The 27,438-nt window shown below is 48.2% G+C and overlaps 1 protein-coding gene across 5 annotated transcripts in view; it reads right to left on the minus strand.

Moving 5' to 3' along the window:
* Positions 1 to 26,993, minus strand: part of Bach1 (BTB domain and CNC homolog 1) — a 36,155-nt gene extending 9,162 nt beyond the window's left edge. Inside the window, exons 1-5 of one of the 5 annotated variants that reach the window (XM_040750536.1) lie at positions 26,878 to 26,986; positions 24,887 to 25,025; positions 8,189 to 8,482; positions 3,958 to 5,304; positions 1,673 to 1,879 (exon numbers count right to left, since the gene is read on the minus strand). In XM_040750536.1, the coding sequence (XP_040606470.1) occupies positions 1,673 to 1,879; positions 3,958 to 5,304; positions 8,189 to 8,422 (1,788 nt within the window). In that variant the 5' untranslated portion in view covers positions 8,423 to 8,482; positions 24,887 to 25,025; positions 26,878 to 26,986. The other 4 variants (XM_040750538.1, XM_040750539.1, XM_040750540.1 and 1 more) reach the window with 4 other exon arrangements.
* Between the last annotated feature and the right edge of the window lie 445 nt (positions 26,994 to 27,438).

Below are 27,438 nucleotides of genomic sequence, written 5' to 3' on the forward strand. Positions count from 1 at the left end.
AAACCCTTTCCTCCCCAAGACTTGCTTGTGGCTGTGGTGTCTATCACGGCCACAGAGAGAGAACTAAGACGGTAGCTAGGAGAAGACACCAGGAAGGAAGCCAACAGAGGCTGAGAAAACTGACTGTAAGTACATGATGATATGGCCGTAACAAGAAATACTAATATTTACTGAGTGCTAACTCTGCAGCAGGTACCTGCTGGGAGTAACTGACACATTAATCCATCTGCTCTTCACAAGCGAGCAGCGTAAATTCTAAAATGCTAAGTAACACTATCCCATCCACACCCACACTTTAGGCTGCATCTCCTACCCTCCCCATCATCCAGCAAGCCAGCTTCTGCACCAGTCCCCAGATAGGAGACCTTTGAGCCCAGGCAATGTGCATAAAGTAAAGTCAGTCTTCTTCAGCCTGTTTATTTTTAGCAAAGTGAGAAGACAGGGTAAATGACGTAAACTATGAGCAGCTGGGGAGAGAGACCCACAGAAAGTAATGTAGAGGCAGCATTGAGCACTACAGCACAATCCTACACCAGCTTCAAGGAGTCCCACGCAGCCCGGCCGTGTGAAAAGCATCTACTACAGTAACTCACAAGGGGCAGGACGCTGTAAGCTCACCCACCCAAGGCAGCAGAGCACTAAAGCGGGAAAGACGGAAGCTTACGGGTGCATAAAGGTGCGCTGTGTGAATCTGTTCTGTGGTGCTAGGCACTCTGCGTTCCCATCAGATTTCTCCTTCACCTTTTTACTTATACCGTTCCCTTTCCATAAAGTAGTGCACAGTGTATACATAATAAAATGTTACATTTCAACTACTCTTAAAACCACAAAGACATCTGTTCCTTTATACTGTTTATACTGTCTCTAGTCTCACTCACAGCCTCAACGTTCATGCTTGAAGACCAGTTACAAACACAGCTTTATGCTTTCACCCATAATCAGCAAAGACACAAAACGGAGTATCTGAGGGCCCCTTCCAGTGTCTGGAGGCTGCTGCCCTGGTGCCTGGCCCGCATGAAGCCCTCAGCTGGCCTGGTACCAAAGCTCCCTCCACACAACACTTCTTTCCACCACCACAAGAGGAAAACAGAAATGGGAGCAAATTAATCTATCTTCCAATTCATTTGTTTTGATGCCGAAAGAGATAGGTCCACTAAGTAAGCCCTCCTCACACTGAGGGCCTTGCTGCATCTCAGAGGCTTCTATTCCAACCCCAACTTCACATCTGAGTTTTTCCCTTGGCAGAGACACTGGTTCATCTGCTTGGTTTTGGTATCAACCCAAACAGGTAATTCAGGTCCACAGTTCTACCCAAGTGGAAAACAAGTTTTTATAGACATCAAACATCATAAAGTACCATATAATTACCTTAATCTTTAGTCAACCACCAAGGATTAGATACGCGAGTCATTAAATTGAAAAAAATCATTAAAAAAAACTGCCCAGAAATGGTTCCCCACCTACACAGTTTAGTATATCATGCTAAAAATGTAAATCACATATACAATTAAAATAATCAATGGAAACCTTGTTTTATATCTTCTAATCTTTCTGCCAGCTTAATTTCTCTTACAACGCTACATGTACATTGGACCTTCCTTAGAATTTAAATAACTATTCTATAAAATGAAAGAGCTGGGGTTTAATAAAGTCGAGAAATCCACCCACTTACCAGCTTCTCGATTTCTGACTCAAGGTTCTGAATACAGTCAAGTTTCCTCTTGCGACAGCGCTGCGCAGCAATTCTGTTCTTGCTCCTTCTGCGGATGTCATGGATACAGTCCAGCTGCTCTGGGGTCAGTTTGTGCATCTTCAGCAGGGATTGGAAATCATTCCTTGAGAGCGAGATTATTCGTTGAGCATTGAATGGCAGTTTTACCTAGGATGAGAAATAAGCATTAGGAACGATGGCTACCACTACAACCAGGACATGCAATGCATATTAGCTACAGATGAAGACGCTCATCACATGCGCACACAGTTTCCAGAGTTTACCGTGGTGCAAAGAACCACACACCTTGGGGTCGGAGAGAGTTCAGAGTGCTTACTGACCACCCCTGCCCCCATGTCAGGCAGCTCACTGATGCCTCCGACTCCAGCTCCAGAGGGATCCCACCGTCTGCCCTCTGTGGGACCAGCACACATCTGCACACATCTGCACACATCTGCACCTAACTAAAAAAAAGTCCAATTTCTGCATGATCCACCCCAGGAAGAACTAACAGTTAACTGACAACACCTGGCCTGGGAGAGAGTTCTGGGGTCAAACACTTGAGCTGACATACCCATTCCAAGGTAAGGCACTCAAGCCAGAATTTACCTGACTACTCCACGTTAGTATCTACCCTGTTAAAACTTCTTTAGTATGTACTCCTCATGACCCCAAATAAAATCCATTATATCTTTGAATATTACCACACAACATTGGCACTGCCCAGAGTTGGAATAATTACACCAGTCATTTCTATAGCACTCCAAAGAGTGTCTTCTCTGTCAAAAACGTAGCTATATGCATCTCACTTGCCAATGGAGAGCCTGTTAAGACAAATTAGGAATATTTCCCCTAGACTATTTTCTCATCCATCCGTCTGTTCTGGTGGCTTGTGACTGAACCCCGTGGCCTTACAATTCATCTCCTCCCAGAGCCAGGAAAGGGCAGCCTCTTCAGATTAACACCCTCTAACCACTACAAAGAGAAAGACGAAGAGAGGGACTTGGAGAAATGGGTCCTTCGTGCCTGGCTGGCGGGAATCAGTCAGCTACTATGAAAACCAGCGTCAAGCTCTCACGAACGTGAACAATGTGTGCATGCCGTGAAGCTGCCCCTCCTACTCCCGGGTATCTGTGCAAATGAACTGAAGTCGGCTCGCGTGATGTTTCTCTTCACACGTTCACTGCAGCACTCACAGCAGCCAAGACAGGGAGACCGCCTCAGCGTCGACACACAGAGAGCGGATAAAGAAAATGTGGCACACGTGTACACTGCGACACATGACTCAGCCTGCTGTCTGTGAAACATCACACTAAGTAAAACAAACCAAATTTCCAAGAGCAAACTCCACATTATCTCGCCTTCTACGGGCAGTAACTGCTAACAGGCAACCACATGCGCCATTAGGATGGTGAAGCCACGCCCTGGGAGGAGGCGCATAGGACACAGGTGTTCAGTGACTTTTCATTTCAAAAACAAGTTACAGAGATACGCTATGTTAATACAAAGACTAGAGCTAACACTGTACTGTGCACTTAGGAACCCTTCCAAGGACAGGCCTCCTGCCATCACAAACTTAAAAAGCAAATGCAGCATGCAGAAAAAGGTAAGGAGTGTGACTGAAAATTACTTATAAAAGCAGAGTGAAAACTGCCACTGTAAAGAGAGCACTGACCTTTGCAAACAAAAGAAACCTAACTTCTAGTGATAGTCAGTAGCTACATGTAACTCAAGATGAGTTATTAGGATATCCATCAAACTAATGCCTAAAATGACTAAAGAAAAATAAATAAGTAAATGAAGGCAATAGCTCTGAAGAGTCAGGTCAAAGAAAACATTCCCTACATGTCACAAGCTTGCAGCTCCTCACAGCCAGCCATGGCTCACCTACCACACACTGTTCTCGGGTTTGACAGTCGGGGGCTGGGAACACTACAGACTACATGATGCTATCGTCCAAAAGTTACCATTAACCAACCACCAGTGACAGAACCGCTGTTGTTTCTCCCTATGGGGACATCTGATTACAAAAGCTCGTCGGCCCGTGTGGGGGTCTCCTCCCTCATCTCTACACACACCAATGTTTACCAATGTTCTGCTCGCACACGGCAGGTTTCCAGACTCCACACATCCCGAATTGGCGCCTGCCACGCGGTCTCCTCCCTCCTCCCCCCTCCCCTGCGCCAGGCACCAAGGGTGCCTCTTAATGAACGGCTGTCTGAGCAGTGAGAGCGCACCCCACTCACCTCACACTCCTGCTCCCTGGCCGAACAGGACTCACTGTCCCCTTCTGTGTCCGTCTCGGAGTCGTCACCCAGGCTAATCACGCAAGCGTAGGGACAAGGCTCCTGCGGAGGCTCTGTCACGTAGTCGTAGCTTCCGATTTCCAGGTTGCCCGAGCAGCCTTCGGAACTCAGAGTGCTGATGAAAGGGCAGTTGACGGAGCTGAGGGTTGTGAAAGTCCGCTGGCCGGGCTCCGGGCTCTCGCTGATCCTGATACCCAGCCAGGGGCACTCGGAGCGCCTCTGCGAGTGGGCCTGTTCTGAGCCCTCTCTGGCCGCAGCGGGTGACAACTGCATCTGGCAGGCAGAGTCCGTGCTGCAAATGTCACTCCAGAAGCCCTTGGCCAAGTGCTCTGCCACCTCCCTCTCCACGCTACTCCGGTCGCTGGATGCGAGGCTGTTGCTGTCTTCTTTGGGGCCCGGGTCAGATTTCAGGTATAAATCTGGACTCTCACCGAACGGCTTCTCTCCCTGGGCATCCGCACCTGGCAGAGACTTTTCTGTTTTCACCGTTTTGCTCTGCACCCCAGCAAAGCCCGGGTCACCAGACTGGTCGTATGTGTGTAAGACTGGCAGGGAATAGAGCCCGTGGGCGTCGGCGGAATTGTGAGCGAAAGGAGCCACTGGGGTCTGCGCGGCCGGGCACCGAGAAGCGGGGTCTCTGCGCTTTGCCTCCTCGCTCTCCATGGCTGGCTTCGCGTCTTCACATTTTAAAACCACCTGTAGGTCGGCACAGCCCTGCGCGCCCCCTAGACACTCCAGGTCAGATGTCTCGATGGGTTGGACAAAAGCAGCAGGGACATCTTTGAGGCCGGATTCTAGGGTGCGGATCTTGTCAGTTCCAAACGCTTTCTGGAATTTTCTGTATTTGGGGCATAAAGATGGCAACGCCAGGGCGCCATCCCTTTCCAAGCACATGGACTGGCACGTCTGACTGGCGCTGTCTTGGAGAGAGGGTGAAGCTTTCACGTCGCGCTGACACCTCTGGGGGTCACACTGAGGAGTCTGGACGTGTTTCTTTTCCAAGAACTCCTCTGCGTCATCGATTTCTAGCTCTTTCTGGTCGGAGAGTGAAATTTTAAAGTCTGCTTTCTGACAGTGTGAGGAGAGGCATTTTTTTCTGGCACATTCTTGCTGCTCTGCAGTGGAGTCCAAAAACTTAAACTTGAGAAACTGAAAGCAGGATTCCTCGATATTGTGCACGATTAGAAACTCCACACACTTGCAAACTTCGTCAACATTGTCTTTACTTAAAATGAGTTTGGCAGTGTAGGCAAACTGAATTAAAGGTTCAAATCCCTTAACTGTCACCTGTTGATACACGAGATAAAAATAAGCATGTCACTTAACAGCTGACCAGCAGGTTCGACAGCTGTCCAGCATGACAACGGGGGAAGAGCATCGGGGGTGCACACGTATCTGTGAGCGTTGACACTTTGTTTTGTTAGAAAAGGAGACTGGTATAGCATTGTCCCACCCTATTCGCAGGACTAGCCCTCCACTTCAGGAATACCATGTCAACACGGTTTACTCATTAAGACATTTCCCCATGTGGAAATAAGTCACCTTTGGAATAAAGCAGGGCGGATCCACCCACAGCCCTGCTAGAAGAAAATGGCAATGGCTTTGCCAGGTGTCTGAAGCAGGCACAGCTCCGAAAGGCCAAACAATGTGACCTGTAATAAGCTACAGATTGGAACTTTTAAAATGAAAAGTATTTATAAAAATTTCTTAACTATCCAAAATGCACAATAAGCCAAAGTACTGGCTGGAGAGAGGTCAGAGATCATGGGCACTGGCTGCTCTTGCATAGGCCTGGGCCTGGCTCTCAGTGCTCACAGCTGCCTGCAGCGCTGGCGCTGGGGTCAGATGCCTCTGCTGGCACCTGCCCTCATGGCACACACGTACACACACACAGTATGTCTCACATACATACACACACGCGCGCACAAAACTAAAAAACAAATCTTTAAAAATGACATTTCTAATAATACCTCAGCAGACTGAGCAGACACCTGTATGTTCACACTGAGATTGTATTTACAAGGTTGGGGGGGAACGCCAGAAAATTGGAACAGAAAGTTCACCTGGGTTTAAAAATACAAATTACACTTAAAACTTTGAGTCACTATCAGACTGACCAAAATACGAAGACTCTACTAAAACATGCTGACCTTACAGCATTTAGCTTGAAACCGCTAAAAGAAGCACCACCAAATTCAAGAACAATGAAACTGGGTCACTTCCAACCCCGGCAGGGACATCAGATGGACACCCACCTGAAAAAGCCACTAGTAGTTTCTTAAAAAAATGAAATGTGCAAAACTACCTTATGACCAGAAATTACACTTCTGTTTTTTTAATCCCTAATTAATGAACTTACTTTCCTACACACACAAAAAAAACACCTATACAAACATAAAAACTGAACCTAATCTCAATTCCTTCGATGGATGAAAAGGTTTTGAGAAAGAAAATTAAGACATAACTACTGCAGTATTCATCAGCAGCACAGAATAGACTGCTGGTACATGAAATCTGAATAATATCAAGGAACTGACACTCAGTGCGAAAAGGGCAGCCCAGAAAGGGCTCATAACTGCACTGTCCCACTTGTATGGCCCTTTGGAAATGACAAACTTCACCAAAGGAGGATAAGTGGCTGCCAGCATCGAGAGACAGAAGGGGGGAAGGGAGTATGGGGCCCAAGCATGGGAAGGAATTAGCATAAGCAGCACCAGGACCCTTGGTGTTCCAGATCTAACCAGCTGTGAATACAGAAACCCTCAGAACCTATACAGCCTAAGGAATACAGGTAACACTACAGCCATCGGGTCACCAGGAACGGACTGTGTCCCCATCGACATTCCTGTTGGGACAGTATTACTTTTTCAAAATGTTACCGATGGAACACAGAGAAAAGAGTATTACTCCTTACAGCTGTACCCAATTTATAATAATCGGAATGAAAATGTCAATTAAAACTTCCCAAAATGTGCTAAAACAACCAAATAATATATGCAATGTTTTCAACTTGTCACTGTGATGAAACAGTTCACTATTTGAAAACTTGTGATTTATCTTTTGTCAGAATAAACATAAAACATCCAACTTATACATCTTCTCTTAAAAACCCATTAAACAAGCTGTGTTCTACCTGTAAAGTCTCATTAAACAGTCTGAAGTAGGAAGTGTAGAAAGCAAGGCAACACTGTGATTAATGTTCTTCTGTAAAATCAACGGTAGGGAACCCTTGACTCACCCCCAACACTACAGTCACAGCCACGCACGAGACGCGGTGCCAGCCAGGAGCGCCTCTGCGAGTGAGCTTGTGCCTTATCCAATTATGCCCACACAGTGTGTCACACACGAGAAATCCACACACTTCCTCCTCTTCTCCTCAAAACTCTGTGTCCAAGGTCAAAATATGTTAAGAACAGTGACTGCCAAAGCACACAGTCCAATATATAGAACCAGAAAGAATCAGTGCAACCAGCCACACAAGCCCCTTGAGGCTAGGACAGTGACAAAGATCCTCGTATTTACAAGCTTAAGTTGCACAGACTGGGAATGGAAAGGTGTGTGTAAAACAAGATAACAAACTATTTTGCATTTGTGTGTGCCCAGCACACATGTGGAGGTCAGAGGACAACTTGCAGGATTGGGTCTCGCCCTCCACTATGTGAGTTCGGGGAACTGAACTCAGGTCAACAAACTTGGCGGCAGACGCCTTTACCTGCTGAGTCATCCATTGCGCTGGCCGAGACATCTTTCCTCCCAAAGACAGTCTCAGAAGAAAGAAATCAGGGAGAACCACACTCATAGAGTGCCCACTTCTCATGGGGGATGTCTTATGAGACAGAGAGTGGACACACCCTGAACTGTCACGGCTGTCCCTCAGAGGGACCGTCACACAGGCAGCTCTCTCTAAGCCAGAACCCTTCCAAATGCCTATAATCCATCAGGTGGACTAAGATGCAGGTGTTGTATCAACATATTCCACTGCTCAATGAGTATTAGCATCCAAAGTGAGACTTTCACATGCAAATATCCCTGTAACAGAACCAAAGGGTTGCTACAGAAATGCTCCTCAAGATGCCCATCTCCTCGGGGAGACCAGAGTTTGTTTTCAGCCCATAACCAGAAGGTAGCTAGGTAACAACAGGTTGTGATTGCCGGCGCTGCGGCCCCTCACCTCTTCAGGCAGTGTGATGGTGAGCTCGGCATCCGTCTGGCCTACGATTCTCGAGTGGAAGTAGCTGCTGCATGCAGCCAGCACCGAGCGGTGGGCTCGGAAGCGCTGGCCCTCCACCACGACAGTGACATCGCACAGCACATCCTTCTTCCGCTGGTCATTGAGGCTGAGCAAGACGTTGGTGCTGTGCACGGAAGACTCATAGGCAAACACTGCGCTCTCACTCACAGACATCCTGGGTGGCAAACGGGGTCAGGGAGAGCACTGGGAAGCATGCTTCTAACTGTCACCGACCTGCAAACACACAGCGGAGATGTCACTTAACAGATCCTTGGGGGGAAATGTATCTTAAACAGCAAACTGTCAGCATGAATTAAAATATGTACTTGTCACTAGCACAAACATGGAGACAGACAACTCCAGAGGCACAGCCCACAAGTAAAGTAGGCTGACAGAGTGATTCTAATGTTAAGGTAAAATCTTAGAAAGTAACAACTGCCTGAGCTCAGGACTTCTGGGTGCCTGAAAGTAAGTTCACGCTGAGAACAGGTCTGATAGGAGCCAAAGTCTGGCTAAAGCCTTCAGTCCAAGTACCTCCCTCTACCTGAAGACAGTTCATGGTGTGGCCAAGGTGGGAAGGTCACTCACTGGGATGGGACATCCCACCATTCTCCAGTCCTGTTCACCTGCAATGAGGAGAGACAGGCAAAGGCATTCCCCATGTGTCAGGACACATCTTAGAACTCACTTTCCACATGCTGCATTCTGGGAGGGGCAGAGAACAGGGTTTACCATGAGCAGAAAGCTTTGGCTTCCTCAAAATGTTACAGTGTAAGAAAGTTATCATCATTTGGACATAAAGTCGTTTCCAAACTTTTTTTGAGCATGTGCACAATACTGGAACTCAAAAGAAAGGAGGTACCCCAAATGCATGATGTATGCTTTTCATTTCCGCCAGGACTTCTGATAAATACACCCAGAGACACACGAGAACTGTAACTGCAGAGTCTGAGGGATGCCATTTTCCTGCTTTCCCCCCCCCCACGGCCTGTGTTGAGCATCCCCAGTAGTGTGCGCCCCACAGATGAAGCCCCATAAGCCCATCTGCATGATTCATTTCTGCTTCACTGTCTATCCCCCGAGGGTCAGTGAAGGAGACACTGTCGTGCTCTCAGATTTGACCCACCCCAGGAAAGGAGAAATCAGAACTACTCAAGTTCACTCAGATCACAGATGGGCTCCACCTCAACGGCCTGGTGTTTTAGTTGCAAACACACAAGAATCAATCCATAAATTCCCTTCCGATCTGTGTGCGCTTTTACACAGGTAAAACATGAAAGCACAGCCCTTCGGTATGTGTTTAAACTCTGCCTCCTCAGGATAAGGATCCAGTCTTCCTTTAGCTGACCCAGCACACCACGCACATCATTGACGACTTCAACATTAAACGTGAAGGTGAATGGACTTTGGGCTTGTACTCTTACAGAAGGAGCAGTCTGATTCTTCTCAAAATGGGTCTTCATGATTCAGTTATCAACGAAAGGGATCACTAAGAACTGCTGGGAACAGGAGAAATTAGCTTTCCAAAATGCTGTTATCTCCTACTGGTGGGAGTTCAGGGGTCAGGAGTCCTCCGTCAAGATGGCTGTCCACACTGGCCTGCCAACCAAGGCAAACACACAGCTACTCCCTGCCCCACGATGGCTCTCACGCTTTCCAGCCCCCCAGGATAAACCTGCAAAGGAGGGTCAGTCTTACCCTTACCACTATCGTTCTAGTGAACTCCACACAGCCAGGTGAAGTGTAAGAGACCGATGCAGCCATCAGGGTGCGATGTCAGGAACTCGACACTGCCCACCAAAGTTCTATACACGCCCGTGTCTCACCTCACTTACGGCTTCTCTTCTCCTTGGTAAGACAAACGGCACACCATAACCTGAAGGCCTGGTGGCCCATTGCTTCTCCCAGGCACAGTGGGCCACAGCTTACTTCAGACCCCAGAGAGAATCACAGCTGGTTTAGCACCCGTGCCCCTGGATGGGCATTTTTCAGTAACAGATTACATCACAGGTTCACATCCCTTGGGTAGGATATGAATATTCACACCGGTAGGACACCAATCCCAAGTGCTATCAACCACAGCTGAGGGTGGCTAGCATCAGAAACTGAAATAAACATGAGGACCCACTATGAGGGCCAGGTTCCCTATTGGTAGGCCAAGTGCATCTCACAGTAGGATTGCACTGCTCCCATGGGAATCTGGGATCCACTACTCACACTTTCCTCAGCCAGGTACACATATACAACACCTGCCACACAACACTCTACCCCAGAGCCTTCACTCTCCCTGTGCCTGATAACTCCAGGCAGCTGACTCTTCCCATGTTAGGTCTCAGTCTAAATGTCACAACCATGCTCTGCCACAATCCTAGTACACAGGACAGTACTTTACCTGCCTATAGGGACTTGCTGCTGAAGGACTTGACATTTTTAATACTATCCAAACACAGATCGTGTACATCTTCCAAAGACTCCATCCGTGAGTGGAGATGCACTCATCAGGGCCACAGAATGAAGAACTTAGGTGGATTTTCCAGAATCACAAAAGGCCAACTGGATCCCAGCTCAACCCTCTGGGAGCTACAAACAAATGGCTGAGGAGTAAAGGCTGCCAGCTGTAAACACCATCGTGACAGCGACTTGCAGCAACAAAGACACCTCGACCTCTGTCCTCCTGAGTGTTCTGAACTCAGCGGTCAGTAATGCTTTTTACCCAACACTTTAACTACGGAATGACCAGGCATGGTTCCCATCAACACCCACCAGGCACTATCTAACACTTCTCAAACCTAAAAGCAAACTACCGCACTCCAGCCGCTCTCATCTGTAGCTGTTAGTTTACTAAACGCAAACTCAGACTCACTACACTTGAGCAGTTCTGTAGTCTTGGACAGACACCATTGCCTCCATTCGAGCGAAGGTGTGCTGAGCGACCTTAGCAAACTGCTGACTCATTGCCTCCAGCTGACGAGGGATGAATAAGCACTTCCAGCTTCCTGAACTTCAGCCTGGGGACGCTCTGCTCTCTACCCATAAGGGTCAAGTTACAATTAAAACAGTTAACGTTTGGCTGCTGTTTTCACTTTCGAAATGACACAGAAAAATAAGACAAAAGGCTATGATTCATCTCTTCTTAGTAACTTTTCAGGTAATTCACAAAAGAGAAAACTCAGCCTGAGAGCATCGAAGATGACAGGGCCAGATCTTTAAAGCTTCCCAAGGCACAGATTGAGGGTGCAGCTTTGCGTGACTGACGCCGCAAGTGTATAAAGGACTATTTGTCACACAAATCTCAAGTCTCAGTACAGAGGGTACAACAAACAAGACTGCCGCCCCGAGCAATGACACAAGTTCTTTCTGTGGTGGCTACTCTGTCACTCTACGCACTAGGCGCCCACAGGAACACAAATGAAAGGCAGGTCCATTCGGGAATGGGACTTAGCTGCTCAAAAAGGGAACGAGGATGCTGGCAGCAGCCACCAACTCACACAAGACATGCAAAGTGTGTGTGTGTGTGTGTGTGTGTGTGTGTGTGTGTGTACTGACCAATGGACATCAGAAATCATATTTAAAAGCATTCACGATGGCCCAGGATCTGCAGCTGATCCAGTTTCTGGAACATATCTTCTTCTTTCTAGTAGGTTCTCCTGAATGCTGTGCCTCCTGTTATCTTCACCACCTGCGGTGACTTTTGCCCACCTAACTGGACTGCAGGTCTTTTGATGGCAAACTCCCGAACCCACCGTCTTTCCTGAACCTTGACAAGCTTCCAATTCCCCAAGTCAGCTCCTGTATTCCACGCCGGGCTACCCACAATGTGAGTGTCCTGAAATCTGGTAGTCAGACTTATCATCAATGTCTCAAGTAGGTGACAGACAGCTGATACACTAAGGTGTGTGCACATTTAGTCCTTTGCCTTCGGGGACTTATTTTTCTTTAACACTAATGTTAAAAATTAAGATGAGGCTGCCCGTAGAAAAGGAATCCTCAACAACACGATGCTTTTATTATCACTGTCAAGTTTCCAAAGAACCTTAACATCAAAAGCTTTGTGGACATTTAAACCGCACCCTCTTCCCAAGACCCTGAGACCTGGCTCACCGGCCAGGAAAGAGCCAGATAGCACAAACCAGTAAGAGAGAGCGGCCATTTCCTTTAGCCTCTTGGAGGCCTGAATATCACAGGTGTTCAGTCATCCACACCTGAGGTCAGTTCCCTTACCCTCAAGGAAGCCTCGAGTGCGACCTGACAGGGAGCACTGGGGGACAAGAGGGACAAAGCAGAGGAGCCAGGGACACTCACCAAAAGGGTGTGCTTCCAAGCTAGGAGCACGGGGACACCCTGGAGAGCTGGGTTCAGACCGTCTGTGGCTAAAGAGGCACTAACCTCTTAAAATTAAATTGAGTCAGCACAGAAAGCAGTGGGCTTCCTCACAGCACCTCCAAACCCTTGGTTCTAATTGGTCCACCCCCACCACGCCCTCCCCCATACCCTACACCTCTCCCTAGCTCCCCTCCCCTCCCCTGTAGTGTCTTCCTGCACCCCCAGTGCCATGCTTTTATGGCACAGGGACTTCCTAGCATAGAGAAACATCACTAAGAACCTTACAGCACCCTCTCGCTCTTTTCCCATAACGACATAAGTAATGGTCAGTTTTGTTTTCTTGGTTTTTGCTTTGTTTGGGTTTTTGGTTTTTTGAGACAAGGTCTCTACATATAGCCCTGACTGATCTGGAACTCACTCTGTAGACCAGGCTAACCTTGAACTCAGAGATCTGCCTGCGTCTGCCTCCAACGTGCTGGAATCAAATTGTGCCACCATGCCTGACCCGTCCTATATTTACTGGATTAAATGTTGTATCTGAAATTTCAAGACAAAGTTGGGCTTAAAGGCGGGGGGGGGGGACACGGGGACTGTTAGCCTAAAAGGAGTTAAGTCTCCTACTCAGAATCAGCAATAGGAGGTTCTTCATATGGCAAATCCACAAATCTATCTTTGCAGCTTTGGTCATAAGTGTAGAAAAGCCTGGAAGACAATTCAGGAACAGCATGAAAGAAGCAAAAGTCTGAAATCAGAAGAGACCCCACCACTCTACCTGCTGCCTCCCTTCCTCATGAACTTGAGAAACACCAGAGGCTGTGTTTGCTCAAAGCACTGGCCAACTACTTAAAGTTTTAAAGCAGCTGTTGCATCTTTCATGAAAATACGCACCAGCAGCTAGAACTGGTGTTAGTGTTCAGGCGTCTGCACTGGCCTGTCCTTGGGGCTCTGGCAGGACGCGCCCTCAGCTGCAGACTCTAAGAGCACCACCTGTGCACACTCACTAGGATCCCATTTAAAAGGGCCCCGCCCACCTCCCATCTCCCGTTTCTCTCTCCTCTCTCCTGCCCCTGGAGGCTGCTCTCTTCCCTTCCCCCTTTTCATGATCCTTTTCCCCTAATAAAAGCCCCCCCTGCTTGAACTCTTTCTCGTGGCATCTTTCTCTCACGCACTGCTTTTCTTGAATTACAACAACTGGTCCATTCCAACAAAGCATCGTTCCTGAAGCCAGACTTTCCGTCAAGCATCATCCGTCACCGCTATCAACTGTGGGCTACGTACTACACTCGATGAGCTGTCTGTGCTTGAGTTATGCGCTTCAGTCGGTTTTTATTTTGTTAAGATATGTCTAAGACATGCCCTATTGTGTAGCCCAGGCTGGCCTCAAACTCCAATTCTCCTGCCTCAGTGCCCCAAGTTTCGATAAGCTTTGAAAAGTGTATATACACATGAAACCAGCATCAAGGTATACAGGTTTCTGCCACTCCTCAGAATCCACACGACCCTTTCTTGTCTCCTCTGTGCTCCTGGCTACTGGAGGCCAATGGCCCGGTGTCTGTCACCATCACTGTACAGTACCATGAGCTATTTCCCTGTTGGCATACAAATGGATGGCACCCTGCACTCTTTTCCAGGAGTCTTTCACTCAGCTGAATGGTTTCGATACACACTAGAGCTAGAACACCTGATGTCTCTTTGTGTTGCTGCTGTGGGCAAACAGGCCATTGAACGAATATGCTTCAGTTTGTTCACCCACTTAATGGGTGATAACCATACATAACTGACCTGGTGTCAGCTTGGGGTGGCACTAAGATGTTATTAAACATCTTCCTGGGCACACACTCACCCCACATTCCCAGGGTAATTACCTAGGAAGAAAGAGCCGAGTGATATAGGAGGTGTGCTTCAGCAATCATACAGTACCTTCCCAGATGGACTAGACCATTTCACTTGCTGCCAGCAGAGCATGGCTGACCTCACGGCTCTATGCCAGCACTAACCCTTGGCAGTGCCAGCCTCTGAATCTTGACTATCCTGGTGTGTGCGAGTATTTCACTGTGGTTTTTATTTGTGTTCCTGGGGGCTAATAATTCTGAGTGTCCTCACATCTGCTTGGGTTGGCCATTTTTTATCTCCTTGCGTGAATACATTTAATTCTTCCTAGATTATTTTTTATTATCTTTGAGTCAGAAGAGCTAGTAGAATTATGGTTAGGGTTGCAACAAAACTATCAATTTCGAGAGAACAGCTAACAAATCGAGCTCTCTGACTCATGAACAGGGCTTCCCTATTCATGTTTCAAGGGCTTCTTTAATATTGCTTAATGTTATGATAATGATGTCTACAGCAAAGGAGGTCTGTGCATCTTCTATTAAATTTATTCCCCACATTTTGTGGTTCCTGTAGCACTGTGAATAGATTTGCGCTCTTACACTTTATTTTCTAGATTTACTGTATAATTGCAAATGTGTTTCTGAGATTATGAATCAAAAACCAACAACAACTTGAACTAACTCATTAATTCTGGCGGCTTCTCTGCATATTCTTCAGTGTTTTTTCTGTGCACAATCACGGCGTCTGAAAATAAACAAGTTTTCTTCTTCCCCTTCCTCACGTCCCCTGTCTTCCCTCACAATGACTGCCCATGAGAGGTGGCGGGGGCGTTCTGACTCACACCCCTATTCGGAAGTGTTCACTGCCCACCTCCAATGTGGGATAGCTATAGATTGCTTTTTTTTTTTTTTTAGATGAACAGAAAATGAGCACCACAGTTAATTTAAAGCTCCCACAAGAAACTCAAAAGGAGGGAACTGAAAATTTCCTAAAGAGTGAAACTCTGGGTCACTGTGCCTCCCCAAGGCCTGTATCATACCCAAGGATGCACTCCAGACATCCCATGATCCACAATCAGATGCCACTAAAGGCAAGAGAATTCTTAAAGGATGGAGGATCCCAGGAGAGCGGCACGTGGGGAGTAGCTGGGACAGCACAAAATAGTGTTTACTTTAGGCACTTGGTGTCTTCCCAGCCAGCTGAGCAAGCTACTTCATGTCTCTTTCTCTTAGAAACAAGGTCATTTTTCTTGGGAAAAAGATAAGGCATACATAATATGTTTAGGATAGCACCTGGCATATGATTTGATTTTTATGCTTATAAACGTGTGTTTTTTTAATGCGCAGGGTGACGCCAAAACAACGAGGAAAGAAACACATTACCACACAGTTCAGATCGCACCCAACATTAACACAAGTAAAATCCCATAGACACTGTTAATTGGTTCTCCCGTATCACAGCTACAGGGCAGAATGAAAGTATTACCAGCCTTCCAAAACAAAAATGTTGGCTAGGGTATGGAATCCAAGAACGCAGAAGGAGGTTGTATTTCTACATTATTTATAATTCAGGGTGCAACAGATCCTGTCTTATATTAATGAGACCAAGAAAACAAACAAAAACATTTAGAGTTGATTGGGAGAGGCTGTCAACAGCAGGAACAAGCTAACGCGATTATGAAGGGGAGGGATAGACAGGAACTGACAGTCTCAGACTGGCACCGGAACACCTTCCAGACAGCGGTGGTCACAAAAGGCTGGACACCATGAGCAGGTGTGAGCAGGCATGGGCAGAGCCTGCATCTAGGCAGAGCTGCAGCACAGGGAACCAGGCTGTTCCTCCAACCTCTCAACACTCCAAACAACACCAGCATGATCTCACTAAGAACAAACCTGAAAGGTGTTCACAGAAATAGCAACAAAAACCCAGTCAGGTTCGGTAACAGAAATTGCTGGTAAATGGGCTGTGAGAACTGATAAAACTTCTAAAGATTTTTCAAATAGGAAAAGAGTTCAAAAGAGAAAAAAAATCAATCTTAAGCTGGGATCTTAGATTTCTAAGACTCCTTATTCTTAGTTGAGGGAAGGTGGCAAGATACAGCATAGGGATGAATAGCAGGGTTCCCATCAAGTGCAATATCCCTCAGGATCTCTTGACACCGCCCCCTCCCGCCATCCCCTTTTGGGATGGTTAACCAGAGATCTGGAATCACCCTGAGGCGAGCCTCTTCACACCCATGAGGCCTCTCCTTGATCAGGCTGACACTGCCATGGGAATACCCATCCCAAATGTGGGCAGGGCCATCCAGCAGCAGCCGAACCTATGGAAGCCCAGAGGGAAAAAGTCCCGCTCTTTGCCTGTCTGCAGCTACCACTGTCCCTGTCTCTCCTCCCCTGGAGCCATCCAGGAAGAGCTCAGAACTCTGGTTCTACAGCCTTCCCACACGGGATGAAAACCAGTGACTACTGAGGAATCCCCAGGCCTTCCGCACAAGATGGGGTCTGCTGAGGCGTCCACTCTGGAGTACTGGGCAGCTCTGGTTCCCAGCTCCACCTCCCCCCACTCAGAGAACAGGCCATCACTGTTGGACCACCCAGGCTATATCATGTAAGCCAATCTAATTATGCTCTTTAAGTACACAGCAATTCCTCGGGTTGTTCCTCCAGAGGCCTGGCGACTGGCCCTCCCTCTCTGTGCCATTTCACGGGAGTCCACCAAAGTGACCTCAACAATATCTGACACCTTTTTCCTCTTCTCCCTACAACCCTCACTAGGCTTCCAGGGTCCTGCAGTTCCTGGACTTCCGACCTATCCCACTGGCACACTGTTGTCGATTTTGTTTGGTGATCTCTGTGATGACTAGTGTTACTCATCACCTTGACAGACTCTTGAATCACCTGGTGGAGGGTGCGCTCGGCCTCTGGGCATGCCTATGAGGGAGTGTCCTGACTGACTGGGCGGGCGAGGGTCCACTGTGGAGAAGCTGAACTAACACTCACATGCACTCATCTATCTCTGTGTTCCTGACCGTGGAGGTGATGTGACCGGCTGCTTAACCTTGAGGTCCCAGGCAGAATGAATTATACACTTGAACTGCGGTCCAGGGTAAACCCTTCCTCCCATGAGTTGCTTTTGTCAGAGTATTTTATCACAGTGACAGGAAAAGGAATTAAGACACCTTGTTGTCCCTTGCCCCCCCCTCCCTGTCTGTTCCTTCCCCTCCCTTCTCCACCCCTTCTCAGCTTCTCTCTCTCTCTGCTCCTGGTTGGCCAACACCCCCCTTCCCTCCTTCCCTTCCCCCTCAATAAACCCCATGTGGGTTTGTTGACTTGTGGTTGAGTTTCATGGCCCATCTCTGCGGCAAAAGAACAACCACCCCCCTCTGTCTGAAAGCCCCCAGATTGTAGCCGGCCAGGCTGAGTCCTCACATCTCTCCTCATCTTGGTCTCCCTACACCACTTTCAAGAACTTTCTAAAGCCACAGCAGGAACACAAACTCAAGGTCACTCACATACTCCTGTTTATTTGTGATTGAATCTTGACTTCCATCAATACTTCAGACTCACATACACGGATGTAGACTCAAATTATTACATGCATGCCAAACAGGCACCTCCAACTTAACACGAACAGTAACACTGGGTGTCATCAGCACACTCCTTAGGATATTCATCAAAATATTGAGGTAATTGCTTCCTTTTTCTTCCTTCGGTTTTGGCATTCAAATTCTCAGCTACAAACACAGATTACCTTATAAATATGAAGAAATAACTATAAACATGAAGGTATGCCTTAGTTAAAAAATATAGCTCACACTTATTTTAAATGTCAATTAAATTACTTCCATCTTCACAATGGGATTTTCTTAACTCACCAATAAAGATTAGATCAACACAGTGGAAAATCTACCAGTGACTTTAAAACACAGAAGCCCACAGACATGGCCTCATGGTAACTACCAAAATACATGCTAAGTTTTATTTTAAAAACTGGCTTGGGGGCTAGGGAGGTGACCCACGTTAAGTGCTTGCTTTGCAAGCCTGAGGATGGGAGTCTGGATCCCCAGAACCCACAGTGGCAGTTCACACTCCCAGCACAGTGAGGGAGGACCAGGGAGGTGGGGGCAAACATCTCTGGATTGTACTGACCAGCCGGGCCGGCCAATCAATAAGCCCCAGATTTGGTGAGAGACCTGCATCAAAAACAAAAACAAAAGACAAAGAGATGGGGTGATAGGGGAAGGCGTCTAGCTACCACACACACACACACACACACACACACACACACACACACACACATCCGTCAGCCATTAAAGCCAATCAGCGGTTGAATTCATTTCTCTTGGCACGCAGAGGTAAGCACACAGAGAACAGAGGAGCAGCATCTCTCCAGCTTCAGGGAAAGTTTTGCCGTTGATAACAGCAGCGTCCCATGGGGGGCGGGGCATCTCGCTCCTTGCAGAAAACTTAGTCACTGAGATAAGTGAGCTTGTGGCAGTTATCTCGCCACCGTATGAGCAGACGCTGCTGGTATCTCCAACCTTTATCCACGGCTAAGCTTCTGCAGAACGTCTGACGTGTACACGTAAGCAGTGCCCTCCACCAAACTGCATCGTCATCTTACCCCTCCTAAGGCTCTCCTGACTTCCCAAATGTAGACTTCTCATAATCTACCGGCCCCTAGCTCATCTGACTGCAACCGGCCATCCTATAACAGAAATCCAGCCTGCAAACTCTAACTTCTATAAAGTTCTGCCAGTATCTAGAGAGGTTCCCGGCACATAAAGCCATGAGTTTACGTTACAGATGAGCCCACTATCTGACAAGCTTCGATGTCACAAATGGTGAGGTACTATCTGCACAGGCTTATCAGACATGTATCTGCGTCTGTTTGGGAAGAGCAGCGACATGTACTGAGACAAAGAGCAAAGCACCGTGAAACCCACACACGCATCACCCCACCTGAACTTCACAAGAGAGCGCCGCTGCAGTTAGCATCAGAGGACTTTGGTGAAGGGGGCGGCTCCTATCTGAGCTCTTCCACCAAGAACAACTCCTGTGTCAGCCTACTCCAGGGGCTCAGTCCCCCAGATGCCTGAACTCAGTTAGACCAGGCATGAAAGGCAAGCCCTCCAAAACAAAGCACACCTCACAGAAACTCGAGGAACCGGAGCTTGGTCAGTACTTGGGGAACCCTTTACCACAAAGACATAGCCGAGCATCGAAAGTTGACGGTGGTCACAGACTCAGCACCAACTGGAGGTTCCTTTGATGTCTCTCAACAGCGGGAGGCATGTCAGCAAAGATGCCTCCTCAGCGGGGCGACATGCTTCTCACCATTAAAAGTCTTGCCAAGTCAGTCACGTCTCTGACCCTCTCACTGGAGAAGAGGCAGGAGGGTGGTGATGCCAGCAGAACCCTACCCAACAGCAAAATCTTTTACTAAAATGGAAAAACAGTCTTTAAAAGAGCCATAGACTAGTTTGCTGATTCTTCTCATTTAAAAGACGACTCCTACACAGTGGAAAACGGTGTGTGCTGCACAGAAAAGACACCCCAGGAAACTACGGTAAATAAGCATCAGTGTCTTAGGAATGACACCTGAGCCAATACACAATAACAGCTCTTCACTTCAAAACTCGGTGGTTAGACATAAAATATACACTAATAAAATCACTGTTCTTACTGAAAACCACTTACTCTGGAATTACAACCCAATAAATGTATTAAGGTGTTAATACATGTTTATAGCGAAGTATTTTATAATCAACTCTTTGAACTGGCTTCTAAATGGTGCTGGCATCCTCAGTGGAGGGAAGGGACACTTAGCACAGGAAGACACCAGCAAGCAGGGAAGCCGGTTGGTGGGTGGGTGGATGGGTGGGTGGGTCTCCCTTCTTTTTCAAGTGAACGCTGAAGAGTTCACCTCCTCAGTCAAGAGCACCTTCGAGCACATCTGGGAGACAGACAGTCAGTTAAACAGATTAATGGAGAGGAGTGGAGGAGGGTAGAGCCTTCACTCTATTAATCTACAGCCTAAGAAACGGCCCATTGCTAACGTCCAAGCTACAAAAGAACCGCCACCAAAAGCTCTGCTATAAAGAACCTTTGAGTGGAATCAAGCTTAAGGAAGAATGACAGCGATTGTACAACATCACTGACCCCACCTAAGAAATGGCCAAATGCTTTCTGTTTTCTTTACGTAAAATAGCTTTATCAGATAGTTTGGTGGTTTGAATAAGAATTGCCCCCATAGGCTCACAAGTTTGAAGGCTTGGCCATTAGGGAGTGGTACTACTTTCGAGGTATTAGGAGGTGTGGTCTTGTTGGAGGAGGTATGTCACTAGTGGTGGGCTTTGGGGTTTCAAAAGCCCAAGCCAGTCCCGGGCTGCTCTCTACCTGTGCCTGTGAATTCAGGTGTAGAACTCTCAACTACTTCTCCAGCACCAAGTCTGTGTATGTTCCGCCATGCTCTCTGCCTTGGTGAAAATGGACCAAACCTCTGAAACTGTAAGCCAGCCCCAATTAAACGCTTTCTTTTATAAGAGTTGATGTGGTCATGGTGTCTATTCACTGACTAAGACAGTTAGAAACCAGGAATAATTATTATGCATATATTCTTTTGAACAAAGAATACTCTAGAGCTTTTAAGAAAATGCATTTTAACTGAATATAATTTGCACACAACTTGAGTGCATTATAAACATTCCCAAGCTGTCCCAATGCTGAGAAGGGAGACCACAGCTGGCCAGCTTCAGGGCAGTCTACCATACCTTAACAGCAGTTGGTTACTGGGCAGACCTTGCTTCCTTGTTCCCAGGTTTGCCATGGGGCAGCTTTTAATACCCTACAAATACAAACACATTCTAAACCCTGAGGTTCTGGGTAGAACTAAGAAGGGCTGTTCTGAGGAGTGACATCTGAAAGGAGGTGTTAGGTATACAAGACGGGTAAGATCTCCACAATTCAAATTATATTTGCTCACTCTAAGTCAATTACAGGTAAAATAAATAAATAAATCACAAGATCAGTTTCCTTTGTATCTCAAGAGGCAAATTAGAACAGTGACAATTCCAGTCACTCTGTTGGTAATCACAACGCATGAAAGCAGAAACTCAAAATCTAAGTGTTTCAACGTAATATACAATCAACAAGGACACACAGTAACCTCTCCTCCAAGCTGCTAAAAACTGCCAAGTTTCAAAGCCCACAGAACCAGAACTAGCCCATACCGGATCACTCTGCAGCCGTCGGTGGACAGCAAACACAGCTAAGGCACACTGAGAGACAGCTGTTCACCAGCAGGAGATTCACACGGTGTTGAGAAGAAAATCCTTTCTGAACGAGCGATCACAGGTACAAGTACTGCTAAAACCACACCCACTGTCTTTGGGTCTCTATTATGGCTAACTTCTCTACAGGCTTACTCTTCTAAAGAAAACACGGGGCTTGCAAGCTGCGACTGGAGGGTAAGTGTCTATTACACGTGCCCCCCCCAATGTCCAGGAAGTAGAGCTGAGAGGCCATTTCCATCCCAGCACTAATAAGCAGAGAGAAAGTGGCCAGGGTGCTAAATCTGATGGGTCAGGGCATCCTCAGCTAGGATGTAGAGGAGGAGTCAGACAGAAAACTCGAAGCACTTTTGATGGCTTCAAAAACCAGCTAACCGGCATGACAGCATGGAGTGTCCCAGAGCTCCACCAAGGCCGAGAGCCCACAAGCACCAACCTGAAACCCTGCTACCAACTTTCCATTAGTGCCCACGTGAGCTGTATTTCTAGTAACGATCCCTGCCCACCACCAGCTGGCACACCACCAGCTCACCTGTGGCAGCGGCTGCTGGCTGGGCTCCCCGAAGCTACCTAACTAAGGAGGTCACGTACAGCAAGAACACGACCCATCTCATTCCAGACACCAGAGAACAGGACCTAACAATTTATGTCCTGACCCTTTGGCTCATAGAAACACACTGGATTCCTCACAGCAATCTATGATGCAGACCACCGCCACCACCATCGTCATCACCACCATCACCATTTTTCAGAAAGACAGGTAAGTTAAAAGCTAGCCCAAGTCCTAGAAGATGATGAGTTAGCCAGAACCTGGTTTTTAGTGGTACAGTTCTACATCTCCCACCCATAGTTTACAGTTTCTCTGTCACCGTACAGGGATCCCCACATTCAGATCTGTTCATGCTGTGCACTACTAAGCCAGTAACTGGGGGTCCAGGGTGATGAGAATAGTCATTTATCTGAAATGTTTACTCTCTGCAAAGGGTCTGAGGTTAGCAGACAACCCTTGAATTAGCCACCCTCTGGACATCAGTTGAGTCTCTCACTTGGCATTATTTTTCTAAAATCAAAAGAATCTCTTAAATCATCAGTCCCACCACCTACAACAATCCCTTCCTTCTTTTGCTGGACCTGGGGCTCAGGGTTCAAACAAGTGTCCCACTAACAGAAAGTTACAAAACTAAATCGGGGAGTGACTTTAAAACTTCAGCTGTGGACAGAGCAGGCCTCGCAGTGAAGAGTCCATGGACATCTGGTCATTGCAACAGGTTTTGTAACCGTTATTGTGAGAGTAGAGTTACCTCTACGGTACAGAGGTACAAACACACAGGCCTTGAGCTGCAACTGAATGGTAAACAATAGTCATGCCTCCTAGGCCAGGGAGGTGATTCAGTGGGTTAAGGGCACCCACTGCCAAGCCTAAGGGCTAGGGTTTGATGCCCCCACTCACACAGTGGAGGGAGAACCTATCTAATCCCACAGGTTGTCCTCAGACACACACGTGTGTGCACGCGCACGCGTACACACACAGACACACACACTCACACAGACACACTCACACACAGACACACACACAGACACACACACACTCACACAGACACACACACTCACACAGACACACTCACACACAGACACACACACACACTCACACAGACACACACTCACACAGACACACACACTCACACAGACACACACAGACACATACACACTCACACAGACACACACACTCACACAGACACACACACTCACACAGACACACTCACACACAGACACACACACACTCACACAGACACACACACTCACACAGACACACTCACACACAGACACACACACACACTCACACAGACACACACAGACACATACACACTCACACAGACACACACACTCACACAGACACACACACTCACACAGACACACTCACACACAGACACACACACACTCACACAGACACACACACACTCACACAGACACACACACACTCACACAGACACTCACACACTCACACAGACACTCACACACAGACACACACACACTCACAGACACACACACTCACACAGACACACACACTCACACAGACACACACAGACACATACACACTCACACAGACACACACTCACACAGACACACACACTCACACAGACACACACACTCACACAGACACACACACACTCACACAGACACACACACTCACAGACACACACAGACACACACACTCACACAGACATACACACTCACACACAGACACATACACACTCACACAGACACACACACTCACACAGACACACACACTCACACAGACACACACACTCACACAGACACACACACACTCACACAGACACACACAGACACATACACACTCACACAGACACACACACTCACACAGACACACACAGACACTCACACAGACACACACACACAGACACACACACACACACCATGTGTGCACCCACACATAAACAGAGAAAAGAATAAATGAAAACAAAATATGTAAAAATAAAATTAGTAATCGCTCTTAAGAGGTTCTCAAGGGATTATCTAAATGCACAAGAATATAAAAATGGAGGAAACCCATAGGCTCTCAAAGGGTAAGAGAACATTGTCATTTTTAAAAGACGTTGTTATAAATATTACAAGTATCCCTACTGTGTGGTTTACTGCTCTACAGTTCACAAGCATCCAACCATCCACCAAGTAGTCTTACCTCCAAATTCAATAAAAATGTTATTATATCTAGTTTCTTACTTTTATCACTAACTTCAACAACGTAGCAAGAAATTACCATCTTCTATTCTTGACAACATAAAAACTACATATGAAGTGAAAATTAAGTACTAAGAATATTTTGAAATAATTACAGCTCTCCAGCAGAGATTGGAAATTAAAAACAAACAAAAGGACCTGTTGCAGAGTAATGGTATTGACAGAGGTAAATGAATTTTGTATTCCTCAAAAGAAAACAGGACAAAGTGCATACATTACTTAATACAAAAGTAGTAATGTCACTCTGTTTCTTTAACGTTTGTCATTTACTTTTAAGTTATTTTTAAAAGCAAAGTGTGAGTATTTTCATCTCAGATAAATCATCTTGCACACCACCTGAAAGCTCCTAATATCCGAGAGATAAATGACTGATAGACAATCCCTAAATCTAAAGCAGCAAAGTAACCGTTTTCCTACTACTTAGAGGAACTGACCGTCAATAATAAAGAATTCATCCTCATTCTTGGGGTCCACACAATGGTTGAGCGGGTACAGGCTAAATGACCTGAGTAGGAGCCCCAGAACCCGTAGGATGGAAGGGGACAAGCACAACTGCAAACGGCTCTCCGAGCTCTGCAAACAGATGCAGAAAACAAAAATAAATGCATGAATAAATAGATAGATGTAAATAAATAAATAGATGTAAACAACATTTACAGGAAAAAAAAAACCTCCATTCTTTTGGTCAAAGGGAAGAAGCCAGCTCTCTCCCCCTTCACACACGTTTCCAGTTCGAAACTTGGCACTGAGGGAGTGACTGATATGTGTATGTGCTCATTATTTCAAGCAAAAAGCAACCACACAAGATCCATAAAATCAAGAGAGTGAGACAGCCGCACACTGTCTTCCCACAGAGCCCTCGCTCTAGGCTTGACCCAGGAAAACCTGCCCTCTTCCACCTCTCTGACCCCAGCAACTAGCTATGCAGGAAAACCTAAAAGCCCTGAAAGGAAATCCCCTTTGTGGCCTCGTCAAAAAAACAAACCTTCGTAAAGAATGACTGAAGCGTGTATTCCCCGCTCAGCATCAACACTAAAAGCGAAACAATTCATTAAAGAGAAGGAAATGTTTCCCTCCCGTACTGCTGAGTGCCTTCCTTCTGTCTGAAATTGCTCCAGCACAAATTGGTTCTCCCGCAGCAGGCCACCAGGCTGCTGTATGCTCGGCCACGTCCTAAGCGTGATCTCCCACGTCACCCACTGATTACCTGTATCAAAACACACGGCCCGCAGCTGGGCCCGCCTCCTGGAGCAAGCCCTGGTGAGTGCCGCTCTCAACCTTTTATAGTGGAGGCATGTGATGCGCGTATCTGCACCAGCTGTTCCTAATTACCCCTCAGACTGGGGTGAATGACTCAGCAACACAAACTCTTTTTTTAAAGAGTCACCCTACCTTGTTAACCAACCAACGTAGCGAACAAAGGGAAGCCACTTGACAGATCCGCCGGTTAAGCAACAATACAAGGGGCGATCACTCCTCCAAAGCCACCCAACTCCAAGATGAATCACCAGGAGCCTTTTCCACCACCACCAACCCCCCTACACTACCTTACGATGTCCAAAGCCAGAAGTGGCAAGCGCCTTCAAGCCCAGCCCCGAGCTTGCACCACCGCCGCAGGAGCAGGAAGAATAGGCCAACCCATAGCTCTTCCCATTTCTCCGAACGTGCGGAGGAGCGCTCCAAAGCTCGGCCACTAACAGAGCTCGGCTGTCCATCCTTTCCGTCTGTCTGAACTGCCTGCCTTCCAAAGGAGGGCTCAAATACCTAAACAAAGACCAGCAGGGGCATCCTCCACAGCGAGCGGCCAACAACTCCAGACAGTCCTCCAAACGGGAGCAGCATCCTGCTAACACGGCCTTTGTTCTTCCAAGCCTGTCCCTTGGAGCTGGCTTTCCCCACGCACGTTCTTTCAGAATTACTACTACAACGTCTGCCTTGACTCAGCCCAGGCTGAACGCGGGGAGCTCGCTCCACGAAAGCCATCGACGCAATCCCCACTGCGTGACACCAAAGTGCCGGGGGGAGCAGCGAGAGCGCGCCGGCCCTGGCGCGAACCCACCGAGCCGGCGTCGTTGTCACCGAGACCCACTCTGCCCACGCAGTGCGGGCTCTCAATTACAAACGTGCGCGAAGCAGCAACAAAGGGGAGCCCGGCCCCGCGGGCCGGGTCCTGGCGTCCGGGCTGGCTCGGCCTTGCCCCCCGCACGCAGGCAGAGCGGGACGCGGCCCGCGGAGCTCGGTGCAGGGCGGCGCCGGCCCGGCCGAGCCGGAGAGTCCGCGCCGCGCGTAAACAGCGCGCAGCCCGCCGCCCCCTCCAGGCCCGCGCGGGTGGCCGCCCGCCCGCCCGTTCGCCCGGCCGCCCCGAGCCTGGCTGACCCCCGGGAAGGACGGGAGGACGACAGCCCCCGCCGCCCGAGCCACTCACCGGAGCCGAGGCGCGGCGCGGCCCGACTGCAGGCGGCAAGCGGCGGTCAGGTGACTCACTCCCTCCGCGCGGCCGGCCGCCCGCCCGTCCCCTCCCCTGCGCTCCGCTCTAGTCCGCCGCCGCCACCAGCGCCTCCCGGCGCTAAAGCCCCGCCCCGCCCCAGGCTCCGCCCCGCCCCAGACCCCGCCCCGCGGCCGGAGCCCGGCCAAGCTCGGGGCCACGCCCCCCGCTGGTGAGCTCCTCCCCGTGTCGCCTGGGGCGGGGGCCGGGCTGCGTTCTGGAGCTTGAAGCCCACGGCCTGGGCCTCCAACCGGGTCTTCCTACCGCTGCCTTAGGTGACACTGCCATAAGCCGCCGGGGACCCCACCGACTGAGGGAAGAAAAGAAAGGCTGACGCCTCCACACCCCCAAGGGTGTTGCCTTGTTCAGGGTGACCCCCCCATCAAACAGGTCAGATAAGGATCTTGAACCCCACGCCCCCCAGAAACCTTAGAGGCTCCCTTGCAGCCAAGCTCCTGAGCTGCTTTCCAGTGGGGGCGCGAGAGCCTGGTGTTTGAACTT

Source organism: Mesocricetus auratus, unplaced genomic scaffold (genome assembly GCF_017639785.1).
Source record: "Mesocricetus auratus isolate SY011 unplaced genomic scaffold, BCM_Maur_2.0 Super-Scaffold_100008, whole genome shotgun sequence".
Taxonomy (NCBI): Eukaryota; Metazoa; Chordata; class Mammalia; order Rodentia; family Cricetidae; genus Mesocricetus; species Mesocricetus auratus.